This window comes from Barbus barbus (assembly GCF_936440315.1).
Source record: "Barbus barbus genome assembly, chromosome: 17".
Classification (NCBI taxonomy): Eukaryota; Metazoa; Chordata; class Actinopteri; order Cypriniformes; family Cyprinidae; genus Barbus; species Barbus barbus.
In genome coordinates, this window is record NC_136745.1 from 27,289,766 (window position 1) to 27,304,223 (window position 14,458).

Consider the following 14,458-nt stretch of genomic DNA (forward strand, 5'->3'; position numbering starts at 1 on the left):
CCCAAAAGCCAGTTAAAGTGCAGACTGCTTCATGACAGCAACTACATTTCATTGTGTTGGTTGTGCAGTACTGATGCTATTGAGAAGCTGACTTTAAGGCATCCCAGCTCTAATGCAGAGTTTCCTAAAATGATCTGTAATCTGAAATTGGTCACACTGTTAGGGAGTACAAAAATTGGTATGTAGATACCAGATGATGGCCAATAGTACTGATATAAAATAAACGTTTGCTGTGGATGGTCAGTGAATGAGGACACACTCACAGCTAGATGAACGTTTAGGTTCAGGACAGAGCTCTGGGACTGTCATAATATCACAGGCATCAGGATAATAACTTCCTAAGTCGTCAACACAAGGTACTTTTACCCACACACCAGCAACTTCTCTGTCCAGTGTCAAGTTCACCTGAAATAAGTAAAACCAGTGGTGTCATGCCCATTCAAAGTAAGCGGGCACGTGCCCCTCAGATTTTTGATCCAAGTGGATTTTGAATGTAGCTTCCAAAAGAGAAAAAAATATCCTATTAATATTTTCTATATTTGATAGAATCGCAGTAAGTGCTGTTGGCTGCTGTGTGTCACCAGTAATAGAAAGCACTGTATGTGTACGGTATTAAAACAATCTCATTTCAATATCTCACGTTCTTACTTTTGTAAATGCAAAGCTTCTCTTGCTGTGCCATTTGCTCCAGACTTCCAACAAAAGACTGCTGGCAGCGAACAGAGCGATAAACACAGAAATGCAGCTTTTCATTTGGCACTCTTGATTTAGGCTACAGCAGACCATTCATTTCTAATGAAGATGCATTTACGATATGAATACTCGGAAACACCAATGCGATCTATGCCATATCAAAGACATTTAAGGAACTGTTTGTAATGTGAGTTCCTTATGGTAATGTTTGTTTTTTTCGTGCTTCTTTTTGTCATTTATGAAAACAATTATACAGCGACCTCTACAGGCTGATTCACACGGTACCACGAGAACCCTTTAAAACAATGAATGATGCTAACGATAGCTTTAATAATAATAACAAATAGTTAAATAAATATAAAAATAGTTTTGGCTCCTTTAAACACTACTCTGTCACATGTTTGAGGAATGCAGCACTGATAGACTATTGCTATAAAAAATAGGATTATGTAGTGATCAAATTTGATATAATATATATAATTGAATTAATCAGTTATAAAAAAATATATAATGTGAATCAAATACGGCAAATAAAATTTTACTAGGCTATAGTAAAACCATGGTTAATGGAAAATATTAATAAAAGTTATTAATATTTTAGAGACAATATTGTCTGTTTTTCAATTTTGATGATGAAAGTATTACTAAATTCTTACAGCAGAACTGTTCTGCATCTCCAAGCAACACTCAGCGGTGTTTCATTTCTGAATGAATGTGTTCTGAACGACTTCAATGATTCAACAGCCTATTCGTAAAGAGTATTTTACTTCAAAAATAAATAAATATATAGAGAGAGAGAGAGATAAGAATAAATTTCAGACACATTTCTTGTATTCTCAAAATTCAATTTATGTTGACTCAAATAAAATTGTTCTTTCTAAAGCTACATTTTGTAATGTCTAATTAATGCTTTTTCTCATTTAAAACAATAACGATTTTTTAAGGGTGATTTCTCAGCCAAAATATGATGTGCAATAAATTATATGAATTAACAGCTATAATATCTATCTAAAATTCATTATACAATTTATATCATCATCACTACTAAACGCTTGAATGTTTATTAAGAAAAAATTAAGAAAACTGAGAAACCTTCCAACTTCGTTGCAGAGAACAAAACCAAATCACAAAAGCAGCAGTTAAAACTAGACAAAGCATTGTTAACATGTTAATTAAAATAAGCAATAAAATAAAAAGGAAAACCAAAATGTGCAGTCCAGTGTTTTATAAAGTAAACAATATTTACAACTAAAACCAATCATTTAAAAACAATTCAATGAAATTTCTCATTAGTTAAAAAGAAATGTGCTCATTATGACTGAAAATGTCAATTCGAGGAATGCAACGAGAAGCTGATTTTGAGGCATCCCAGTTCTTTCTCAGAGCTCCCTAAAATGCCCTGTACTCTGTATTTGCCATTGGTCAGCCAGCCAGGCAGTTCGATGTCCGGTATAACGATGTCGGACAATGGCAAAGCATAATCGCCCTGTAAAAATGAGATGATAAATGTTATGACTCTGAAAAGGCAAGACAGATTTTTTGGTCACAATAAGAATACATTATTAACCCATAAACACTTGCATGTTGAGTAAAATGAATGGGGACACACTCACAGCTTTGAACGGGCAGTGGCAGGGCAGGCCGTATGTGTGCAGAGGCTCGGGACAGTCCTGTCCTGGAGGGATGAGCTGATCGAGCAGGTCACAGGCATTAGGATAATGACAACTTCCTATTTCATCCAGACACGGTATTTTCACCCATAAACCTGCTATTTCTCTTTCCAACGTCACGTTCACCTGAAACAAATAACATGGTGCGAACATGGAATTAAGTTGTAAAAAAATCCCTTACGGAGGCACAGATTATAAAAAGTGACAATCATGGAGGTTTACAGCCTCTTGTGATAGTCACAAGACAGCCAACTGAAGACTCAGGCATAAAACATTTATTTCACTAGGTCACGAGAATGGCCGGAAACCTCTGAACTCCATTCCTAAGCCTCATTTTTGTTTTTTTTCTTAAATGTCATAGTATTTGCATTTGCATTACAATAGCTTCAGAAATTATAGGGAAAATTAAGCCAAGATGCTACTTTATTTTAGGGTCTCTTAACTAGTTGCTTATTAGCATGCATATTACTAGAATATTAGCCATTTATTAGTAGTAATTAAGCATTATATTATAATGCCTTATTCTACATCCCTAATCCTACCCAATACCTAAATTTAACAACTACCTTACTAACTATTAATACGCAGCAAATTAAGAATTTATTGAGGGAAAAGTCATAGTTAATAGTGAATAAGTGTTCCCTATTCTAGTGTTACCATATATATAAGGGGTGAAAAAAAAAGGCTAACCAAGACTTGTAATAGCACTTGCACGTTGTTACTCTTTTGTTGGTTTTGATTGCTTCTTATGTCCTCATTTGTAAGTTGCTTTGGATAAAAGCGTCTGCTAAATGAGGGGTGGCACGGTACATGCATTCGTACCGAACCGTCACGGTACGGGCATCTCGGTTCGGTGCATGAGGCCTTACAACAAATACAGGCAATTCACCCTCAACCCATAAGGGGGCGCCCGCAGCAATGCAACGCTGTTTGATAACCGCCAGCAGACGAACAGCGAATGCCAGGAGTTGCACACTTGAAAACAAAGCACCCTAGACAGTGACCATGTGCTGATTCTGTACGCGTCTCTCACATAGACTACAAAGGAGTATATTTTAAAGGCTTGTGCACTCAACTGTTTGCGAAATGGAGCTTTGTGCTCGTGTATCCTACCTCTCTCATCCGGCACAAATCCAGATATTCCATAATATTTTCATATTTGCAATGTAATGTATCTGAATGCTAAACTCTTATTTATGTAAATTGTAGGCTTTGTTCTTCAGTCACATTCCAACGGTGACACAGAGGTGGGCGCGCTGATGTTTGTATTTTATTTTGATAAAGTACCAGTAGGAGCCCCAACCAAGTATTGAGTGCATAGAAATGAACATACTTTTCAGAAGCCTGACATTTCTGTTTCAAATATCCTTTTTTTTATTGATCTTATGTAATATTGTAATTTTCTGATTAGATTATTTTCTAATAATCTGTAAACCATAATCGTCAAGAAATAAAGGCTTGAAATATTTCACTCTATGTGTAATGAATCTATATAATATAGGAGTTTCACTTTCTGAAATGAGTGACAAAAAATATTGACCTTTTTCACGATATATAAATTTTTTGAGATTTTTTGAGACCTGTATATGAAAAATAATCTGTTTTTTGAACATTAAAGCATGTCAACATATTCGGTTACACCAAATACACAAAATAATGTTCTTTAAAATCGCAGCATATGACCCCTTTAAGTCGCTGGGGTGTATTTATAGCAATAGCCAAAAACGCATCGTATGGGTCAAAATTATCCATTTTTCTTTTATGCCAAAAATCATAAGGATATTAAGTAAAGATCATGTTCCATGAAGATATTTTGTGAATTTCCTACTGTAAATATATAAAAACTTAATTTTTGATTAGTAATATGCTTTGCTAAGAACTTCATTTGGACAACTTTAAAGGCGATTTTCTCAGTATTTTGATTTTTTTGCACCCTCAGATTCCAAATAGTTGTATCTCGGCCAAATATTGTCAGATCCTAACAATATCAATGGAAAGCTTATTTATTCAGCTTTCAGATGATGTAGAAATCTCAATTTGGAAAAATTGACACTTATGTCTGGTTTTGTGGTCCAGGGTCATATATTATACATACAAACTTAAATAAACTTTTTCCTAAGCATACCAGCACACAGGTGAATTACAAATGTTTGCTTTAAATAGGCAAGTGTATAAGTTTCTTGACTATATAATGAGCATTATTACAAATTATATATATATTTTTAAATATATTAAAGTACTTCCTGATTTATTTATCTATCTGTAGATTCAAAGTCAAATCTGGGTGTTTTCAACCTTAAACAGAGCCCGATTTTGTTTTAGCATGCATCTCATATAATATAATTTTTTCGTAAATTAATAAATAATAAACATGTAAATAAGTGATAAGCACAGTACAATAGAGTTCCTCTTTCTACAAAAAAATACGGAATTGTGACTTCCTAAAAAGAGGACGTTTTTTGGCATCTCAGCTTAACAAATACCTGGATATTTACTTATTAATAAAATTATATTAAATAATATTAATAAAAAAGAAGTCACCCACAAAAACACGAAATGTTGTGTCCCAGATGAAAATCTAAAAGGGTGCAGGGCTTTCTAGATTGCTGATATATTTCTGTATTGTCTTACAGAGAGAGGAGATGTCAGTGGTACTGATGTTGAGCCGGACGCCGCAGCTGTCAGCTGTCCTGGGATGGAAATGGGATCTGGAGAAATACTGAGACTCTTCATCTTTGCAGGATCATCTTGTGCACCGCAGTTTTGCCAAGAAAAGCCCCACACCTATTCGATGAGAATAATGAACAAATGGCAATTTAAATAAATGATATAAACAGTCTGAGCACAATATTTCACTTACCTTAGTGGATTCAGAGACTCTCCTGTCGAGCAACAGACTCGAGCCTTCCAGCAATAAACAGTTCACAGAGAAGACAGCAATAAACACGGAAACGCAGCTTTTCATTTTGCACGGTTTATATTCAAAAAACACGAAATGTAACTTGAAATTTTGCTTAACTAATGTTAGAGAGCTTCACCAAACACAAGCACTGCAACGCGATGTGATTTAACAGCACCTGACACAACAACAGGACTATAAAAGGCGTTGAAGACTATTCACTTCCCATCAGGAACTGCCAGAGCCCGTCATGTGAGTGTGTTGAGGCATTTAAATACTTTGCCACATACTTTCCGCATTTTCTGTTCTATACAGTGTTACAGCGTCCTCTAAAGGCAGGAGGAATAACATCAGGCCAGTAATAAACGTGGTTTGCAAAGATGCTGACAACAACTATCAAAGAAAAGGATATTTTTTGGTGCTTACAATTAACTATACAATTACCATACCATGTTTTTTGAACATGGTCAAATGTTTAAGAAATCATTTATTAAATCAGGTAACATCAAAACATATCTTCATGTTGACATATCTTCTTTCCAAATCACCTGCTATGAGTTCAACAACAAGGCTCTGGTGAGTTTATAATCTTTTTTGTTTTATTTGGTTTTATATAGCCTATAACTTACATCACACGTTACTCTTTATGCACACGTGATCAGAATTGTTGGCACCCTTGGTAAATATGATCAAATTAGGCTGTGGAAATAAATCTGCATTGTCAATCCTTTTGATCTTTTATTTAAAAAAAAAAACACAAAAATATAACCTTTCATTGGATAATAAGAATTTAAAATAGGGGGAAATATCATTATGAAATAAATGTTTTTTCTCAAAAACAAATTGGACACAATTATTGGCACCCCTAGAAATTTTTATGAGTAAAATATCTCTAAAGTATATTCCCATTCATATTCACAATTTTGAGCACTCCAGGGTGATTATGAACATGAAATTATCCAGCCATGGCTTCCTGTTTCACAGAAATATAAATAGGAGGGAAAACAACACAAAGGCCAATTTCCAAATTAATCATCCATCACAATGAGAAAAAACAAAGAATATATTTCTGATGTGCAGCAAAAGATAATTGAGCTTCACAAATTAGCGAAAAGAGCTAGAGCAGTGAAAATGAACATTTCCACCGTCAGGGCAATAATTAAGAATTTCCAATCAACAGAAAATGTTATGAAACTGCCTGGAAGAGGACGTGTGTATACTAGATGTAACTAAAAATTTAGCTTTTAGCAGCAAACACTCAAGATGGGTTTGGTGAACACAGGGATAAAAAGTACCCCATGTGTACAATGAAATATACTGCTGTATTTCTGATGTTGTGGGCCTATATTTCTGCTGGAGGTCCTGAACATCTTTTTTAGACACATGGCATCATGGATTCGATCAAATACCAACAGATAAAAAAAATCAATAAGTGATTGGACAAGCTTTTAATTAACAATATGGTTAGCTGTTATTGAATTTTGTGGAATTTGTACAGCTGGTACTTAATTTGTTTTGGTTTTATTTTCTCACTGTAAAGCACTTTGTGACTCCTTGTCTGTGAAAGGTGCTATACAAATACATTTTACTTACTTACTGTATGTAGGTCCTGTTAGTTAGTTAGTTGCATATATATAGCAGTAGTACCAGAAAAGCAAAATGTCTTCTGTGTTCAATATATGTGTTTATGATGACATTAACCCATTTATGCTTGAGTTGTAGTTTTGAATCAGATTTTTCCCTACCAACTTATCACACAAAAATGTACATGGCATGGAATGGTGTTCTTTAAACAGATGGAAAGATCTTTGTAGACATACTGAAAAACTTTTTTCTGTATCTGATTCTTTGCACAGATCTCTTCACACAGAAGTGTTAGTAAAAAAAACATGACGTGATGTGGTTATAGTTATAGTGTCAAAGTTACCATCAGCTTCTGGATGGCCTTGTTCTAAATACGGTCTACCACACACTCACTCTTCGCTTCTTGTGTGATAGCCTCTACCCATCTGTTAACCTTTTACCTTAAGAAGTTATACATTCACCTTATGAATGCATTTTCAGTTGCTGAAATATATTTTCACTCTGAATTATAACATTAAACAAAAGCCCCCCCCCCCCCAAAAAAAAAGAAGTAGAAACTCTAGAATCCATAGAAAAACTGAAAATGGTAATTAATTTTCTCCTTTGGTTAAGTTTACGGACACGTTCATTCAACCTACAACACAACAATGCATAATTCAAAATATGGGAAAAGACACCTGTGAAAAATCAATACGTAAAATTCCTCCATATTACATTGTGCTTTATTTTTATTGACTTAGATGGCTTTGTTGTCAAAAATTTGACAGGCTTTTTACTGCTGAAATTATTTTTTGAAAATAAAATGTATTATTTTTAGCAAATATTTTCAGAATTCTATTTTTATTTGTCTGATGCTGCTTATTGTGTGAAAGTAAAATTTTTAATTTAACTTCATTTAATTTAATTAACATGTTCAAAGTTGTCAGTGAAGTGTTTTGAAAGGAGGAGAAATAGATTTTTATCAGTGGTCTCTTTCTCCTTTGCCTACAAGGATTTGTTTTGAAAGGAGGTCAAAAAAGGTGATTTGTTTCAAAACACACAGTACTGGTTGTCCTTTGTCTTGTATGTAGATTGCCATTTAAATAGCAATCTTTTATTTTTGAAGAAATGCTGAAATTCAATTGACCAGTTACTTTCTTTTGTTGTTGTCATCCCTGTGGCCACAAGATGGAGATCTTGTATTCGTGCTTAGAGTCATGCTGTGATCTATGCAAATTCGCTTTGAGTTTGTCAGAAGTATAAATAAGTCTATACATTTCCTAAACCACGGGGATATGAATTCAGTGCACATAAACTTCAATCTGATACAAAGCTATTAACACACACACATTTTAAAGCTGAATAGTTTTATGGGAGAAATTCCCATGCAGAGTTGCATCCTACAATCACTTCATGAGAAATACAAGGCTATGTAATTTTCTATGTCAGTATCGTGTTTACTTCTGTTATGAATCACAAAAGAGTGCATTAATTAGGGGTTGGGGTTTTATTTGATGCAGCGCTTGTATTCACAGGCCATATGATGATACTGTAAGTGTGCATGAGTCACCTTTAATCTCCCTGCATGTGCCTGCAGGTAAATGCCAGCCCATATGTGCCAAATAATCACCTAATGTTTCGATCTAGAGGTACGTGCGCTCTTCAAACACAGCATTGTTCGTAAAGTTTAATTCCTAAACAGTGCTGGAGAAAATCACGCTTATCAAATTACTCTACATACTCGCCCAGGGATTTCTCACTGTTTTCAGAGGCCATGTATTGTACTTAAGCTATAGGTGCATCTCAAAAAAGTTTAATATAGTGAAAAAGTAAATTTTTTCTTATAACTTATTTCAAAAAGTGAAAATTTCATATATTTTAGATTCATTACATGTAAAGTAAAACATTTAAAAAGTTTTTTTGTTTTAATTTTGATGATTAGAGCTTACAGCTCATGAAAGTCAAAAATCAGTATCTCAAAATATTAGAATATTTTCATTTGAGTTTCAATAAATGACCGTCCCTACAGTATAAATTCCGGATATCTCTTGCTCTTTGAAACCACAATAATGGGGAAGACTGCTGAATTGGCAATGGTCCAGAAGACGAACATTGATGCCCTCCATAAAGGGTAAGTCACAGAGGGTCGTTACTGAAAGGTGTGGCTGTTCACAGAGTGCTGTATCAAAGCATATTAAATGCAAAGTTGACTGGAAGGAAGAATTTGAGTAGGAAAAGGTGCACAAGCAACAGGGATGACTGCAAGCTTGAGAATACTGTCAAGCAAAGCTGATTCAAATACTTGGGAGAGCTTCACAAGGAGTGGACTGAAGCTGGAGTCAGTGCATCAAGAGTCACCACGCTCAGACGTCTTCAGGAAAAGGGCGACCAAGCCACTTCTGAAACAGAAATAACGTCAGAAGCATCTTACCGGGGCTTTATCAAGTCCAAAGTCAATGGAGCCGTCTACCAGGAGATTTTGTAGCACTTTATGCTTCCATCTGCTGACAAGCTTTATGGAGATGCTGATTTCCTTTTCCAGCAGGACTTTAGCACCTGCCCACACTGCCAAAACCACTTCCAAGTGGTTTGCTGACCATGATATTACTGTGCTTGATTGGCCAACAAACATGCCTGACCTGAACCCCATATGGAATCTATGGGATATTTTCAAGAGAAAGACGAGAAACAGTCAATCAAACAATACAGATCAGCCGAATGCTCAATAGTGCCTCAGCAGTGCCACAGGCTGATCGCTTCCATGCCATTCCTCACTGATGCTGGAATTTGTGCTAAAGGAGCCCCGACCAAGTATTGTGTGCATAAATGAACATACTTGAACTTTTCTGTTTTGCAAATCCTTTTTTTGATTGATCTTAGGAAATATTCTAATATTTTGAGATACTGGATTTTTGACTTTGATGAGCTGTAAGCTCTAATCATCAAAATTAAAACAAAACAACTTTTGAAATGTTTTACTTTACATGTAATGAATCTAAAATATATGAAAGTTTTGCTTTTTGAAATAAGTTACAAGAAAAAATGAACTTTTTCATGATATTAAATTTTTTTGAGATGCACCTCTATATGCATTATAACTACATAGCAAAATATGTCATGAGGTGTAAAAAGAGATTAAATGCGCATAACCCATGTTGAAGCACGTTACCTCTGAAAACACTCATAAATCTTAGGTGAGTGTTGAAATTGGTTAGCAGCAAAATAATTATACATTGGCAGTCAAAAGTTTGAAAGAATGTTTTTTTTTTGTTTTGAAAGAAGTGATATGCTCACCAAGGCAGCATTTATTTGATCAGAAATACAGTAAAAACAGTAATATTGTGAAACGTTTAGCATCATTACTCCAGCCTTCAGTGTCACATGATCCTTCAGAAATAATTCTAATATTTTTTTATTATCATCATTGTTGAAAACAGTTGTGCTGCTTAATATTTTCTATAACCCGAATTCCGGAAATGTTTGGACGTTTTTTAAAATGTAAAATAAAATGAAAACAATAACAAATGTTTAAACTGAGAAATTTTACACTTTTATCCACTAAATGAGCTCATTTCAAATTTGATGCCTGCTACAGGTCTAAAAAAAGTTTGCACGGGGGCAACAAAGGGCTGAAAAAGCAAGAAATTTTGAAAAGATTCAGCTGGGAGAACATCTAGAAACTAATAAAGTTAATTGACATCAGGACTGTAACATGATTAGCTATAAAAGAGATGTCTTAGGGTGCTTCACACTTGGTTCGATTGCCTGGGCCGAACCCGAGTTCGATTGGCCCCCCCTCCCTCTGCCCCCGCTGGACTGTGTTCATATTATTTTATTTGGGTCCAAACCGCGGTTCGTTTGCTTCATCAAGTCAGCAGCTGTTTACCCCGTTGCTAAGTAACGGCAGTGCAGGAGAAGGCGGCAAAATGCATATCATTGCTCTATGCACTTTTATATATTTACATTTTTGAACCGTTCGTTTTGTTTACAAAGCTTCGGTACATAACAGCACTTACGTCTGTCTTACAAATGTACAGCAAATGCTCTAAAGAACACTGAAGGCGAACAAAAATGAGATATACAGCTCTCTGCTTGCAGCGCATGAGTCACGCTCGTCAGGAAAGTGAGGGAAACGTACACAAACACACATTTTTATCAAATAATACGTCATAAATGGTGGTGTTCAAATCAGCAGCGAACCCCAGATCACCCTTTTTAAGCGGACTCGGGTATAGTTTGCGGGTGCGCACCCGAGGTCGGATAACAGCGTTCACATCATCCAACTGAACCGAACTCTGATGTCAAATGAACCCATGTGCGCACCAAAAGTGCTAGTGTGAAAGCACCCTTAGAGAGGCAGAGTCTCTCAGAAGTAAAGATGGGCAGAGGCTCTCCAATCTGTGAAAGAGTACGTAAAAAGATTGTGGAATACTTTAAAAACAACGTTCCTCAACGTCAAATTTGCAAATCTCATCATCTACAGTGCATAACATCATCAAAAGATTCAGAGAAACTGGAGAAATCTCTGTGCGTAAGGGACAAGGCCGAAAACCTTTGTTGGATGCCCGTGGTCTTCGGGTCCTCAGACAACACTGCATCACACATCGGTATGATTCTGTCATTGACATTACTAAATGGGCCCAGGAATACTTCCAGAAATCACTTTCGGTAAACACAATCCACCGTGCCATCTTCAGATGCCAACTAAAGCTCTATCGTGCAAAAAGGAAGCCATATGTGAACATGGTCCAGAAACACCGTCGTGTCCTGTGGGCCAAGGCTCATTTAAAATGGACTGTTTCAAAGTGGAAAAGTGTTCTATGGTTAGACGAGTCCAAATTTGACACTCTTGTTGGAAATCACAGACGCTGTGTGCTCTGTTCTGAAGAGGAGGGAGACCTTCCAGCGTGTCATCAGCGTTCAGTTCAAAAGCTAGCATCTCTGATGGTATGAAGGTGCATAAGTGCATATGGTATGGGCAGCTTGCATGTTTTGGAAGGCACTATGAATGCTGAATGGTATATAAAGGTTTTAGAGCAACATATGCTCCCCTCCAGAGGATGTCTATTTCAGGGAATGCCTTGTGTATTTCAGCAGGACAATGCAAAACCACATACTGCAGCTATTACAACAGCATGGCTTCGTAGTAGAAGAGTCCGGGTGCTGAATTGGCCTGCCTGCAGTCCAGATCTTTCACCTATAGAGAACATTTGGTGCATCATTAAACGAAAAATGCATCAAAGATGACCACGAACTCATCAGCAGCTGGAAAACTATATCAGGCAAGAATGGGACCAAATTCCAACACCAAAACTCCAGAAACTCATAACCTTGATGCTCAGACGTCTTCAAACTGTTTTGAAGAGGAGATGCTACACCATGGTAAACATGCCCCCGTACCAACTATTTTGAGACCTGTAGCAGGCATCAAATTTGAAATGAGCTCATTTTGTGCATAAAATTGTAACATTTCTCAGTTTAAACATTTGTTATTTTATCTATGCTCTATTGTGAATAATGTATTGGCTCATGTGATTTGAAATTCTTTTAGTTTTAATTTTATTCAAATTATAAAAAATGTCCCAACATTTCCGGAATTTGGGTTGTATTATTTCAAGCTTTCAAGGATATTAATATTATTTCAGCATTCTTTGATCAATACAAAGTTCAAAAGAACAGCATTTATTTGAAACAGAAATCTTTTCTAACATTAAAAATTTATTTATTGTCACGTTTGATCAATTTTATGTGTCCTTGTTGAATTTTTCTCTTTCTTTCTTTCTTTCTTTCTTTCTTTCTTTCTTTCTTTCTTTCTTTCTTTCTTTCTTTCTTTCTTTCTTTCTTTCTTTCTTTCTTTCTTATTAGAATGATTTCTGAAGGATCATGTGACACTGGAGTAACGATGCTGAAAATTCAGTTTCACCATCACAAGAATAAATTACTTTTTAAAATATATTCAAATAGAAAACAGTTGTTTTAAATTGTAATAATATTTCACTGTATTTTTGATCAAATCAATGCAGCTTGGTGAGCCTAAGACATGTCTTCAAAAATATCGAAAAAAAAAGAAATCATACTTATTCCAAACCTTTGTCCGTCAGTATGGTGAGTATTGACTAAATGTATTTTATATATCTTTCTTTATTCTCATATTTAACAACGAGCCTGATTCTTTCAGCAACATTCCCTTGTTAAAACAGATTCTCTAAAGGTTACTCCTTAGCAAACAGGTTAGTTTAAACACTAACATGTAGAGCACTTAACCACACACGCTCTTTGATTTTCACAGTATATGGAGATGAATGCTATGAGATATGGTGTGTATATTCAACAAGAGATACGCCTCTGTTGCTATGATGATAGAAAGTGTTGTTGGTTGTTGGAATATTTTGCCAGAGATTGCTGCTTATAGATTTTGAGATGAGGATGCACAGTATATGTGGTAATACAGACCCGAATGTCTTTTCCAAACAAACTGAATGACTGGCTCACAAGTACATCTTGTATTGTGCGTAAGTGTCCATTCTTTATTCCTGTATTGATTTTTCTCATTTTATATTGAGATACTTATGTGGATCAGCTTAACTGTTTGGAAAACATTATATTGGCTCTCTGCAGTTCAGTATTGTATGCCAATGACTATCCTTCATGAAGAATCTGTATAAAGTTTCTGTAAATGTGTATAAATTAGCCTTTCATATGACCATAAGTTATTTAACTCACTGAAAAGCAAGAGAGGCATTGAGATTTTTTTAATTTTTTTTTACTAAAAATATTTGTACTTTTTAGTTTTACTAAATCACAATTTTTGTCACCAGCTCTTGCATTGCAGATGTATAAATATATACACTGCCAGAAAAAAGTAGTAAATATATATATATTTTTTTATGTTTTTGAAAGAAGACTCTTATGCTTACCAAGGCTGCATATATTTGATCAAAAATACAGTACAAATAACAGTAATATTGTGAAATATTATTACAATTTAAAATAAATGTTTTCTATATATATTCAAATGTAATTGATTCCTGTGATCAAAGCTGAATTTTCAGCATCATTACTCCAGTCTTCAGTGTCACATGATCCTTCAGAAATCATATTATCAATGTTGAAAGCAATTTTGCTTCTTAAAATTTTTGGAAACTGTGATACACTGCCATTCAACAGTTTGAGGCAAATATTATAAAAAAAGAAGAAATTAATACTTTTATTCAGCAAGCATGCATTAAATTGATTTTGTTACAAAAAAGTAAACTATTAAATTATTACTGTTCACATAGCTATTAAAAAAATCCTGAAAAAAAATGTTTCTACAAACATATTAAAGCTGCAAAATCTGTTTTCAACATAGATAGTAATAAGAACCATTATTAATAACCGAGCACCAATATTATTGATAATAATCAAGCAGCAAATCGGCATATTAGAATCATTTCTGAAGGATTATGTAACACTGAAGACTGGAGTAATGATGCCAAAAATTCAGCTTTGCATCACAGTAATAATCAAATATATATGTTATTTTTAATTATAATAATATTTTACAGTTTGCATAAGAGCATAAAAGACTTAATTATTCCAAACAACGGGCTTCCATTGTATACTGTGCACATATATTATGTCTGTGTTATCA

At 34.9% G+C, this 14,458-nt stretch overlaps 1 protein-coding gene across 1 annotated transcript; it reads right to left on the minus strand.

Moving 5' to 3' along the window:
• Positions 1-1,443: 1,443 nt before the first annotated feature.
• On the minus strand, positions 1,444-5,556 carry LOC306883347 (ganglioside GM2 activator-like). The gene is made up of 4 exons (XM_079438537.1): positions 5,224-5,556; positions 4,995-5,147; positions 2,307-2,489; positions 1,444-2,179 (listed from the first exon to the last, which is right to left on the minus strand). Exons 1-4 carry the CDS (start codon positions 5,326-5,328, stop codon positions 2,021-2,023), a joined length of 600 nt encoding a protein of 199 aa, XP_079294663.1. The 5' UTR covers positions 5,329-5,556; the 3' UTR covers positions 1,444-2,020.
• Positions 5,557-14,458: the final 8,902 nt, after the last annotated feature.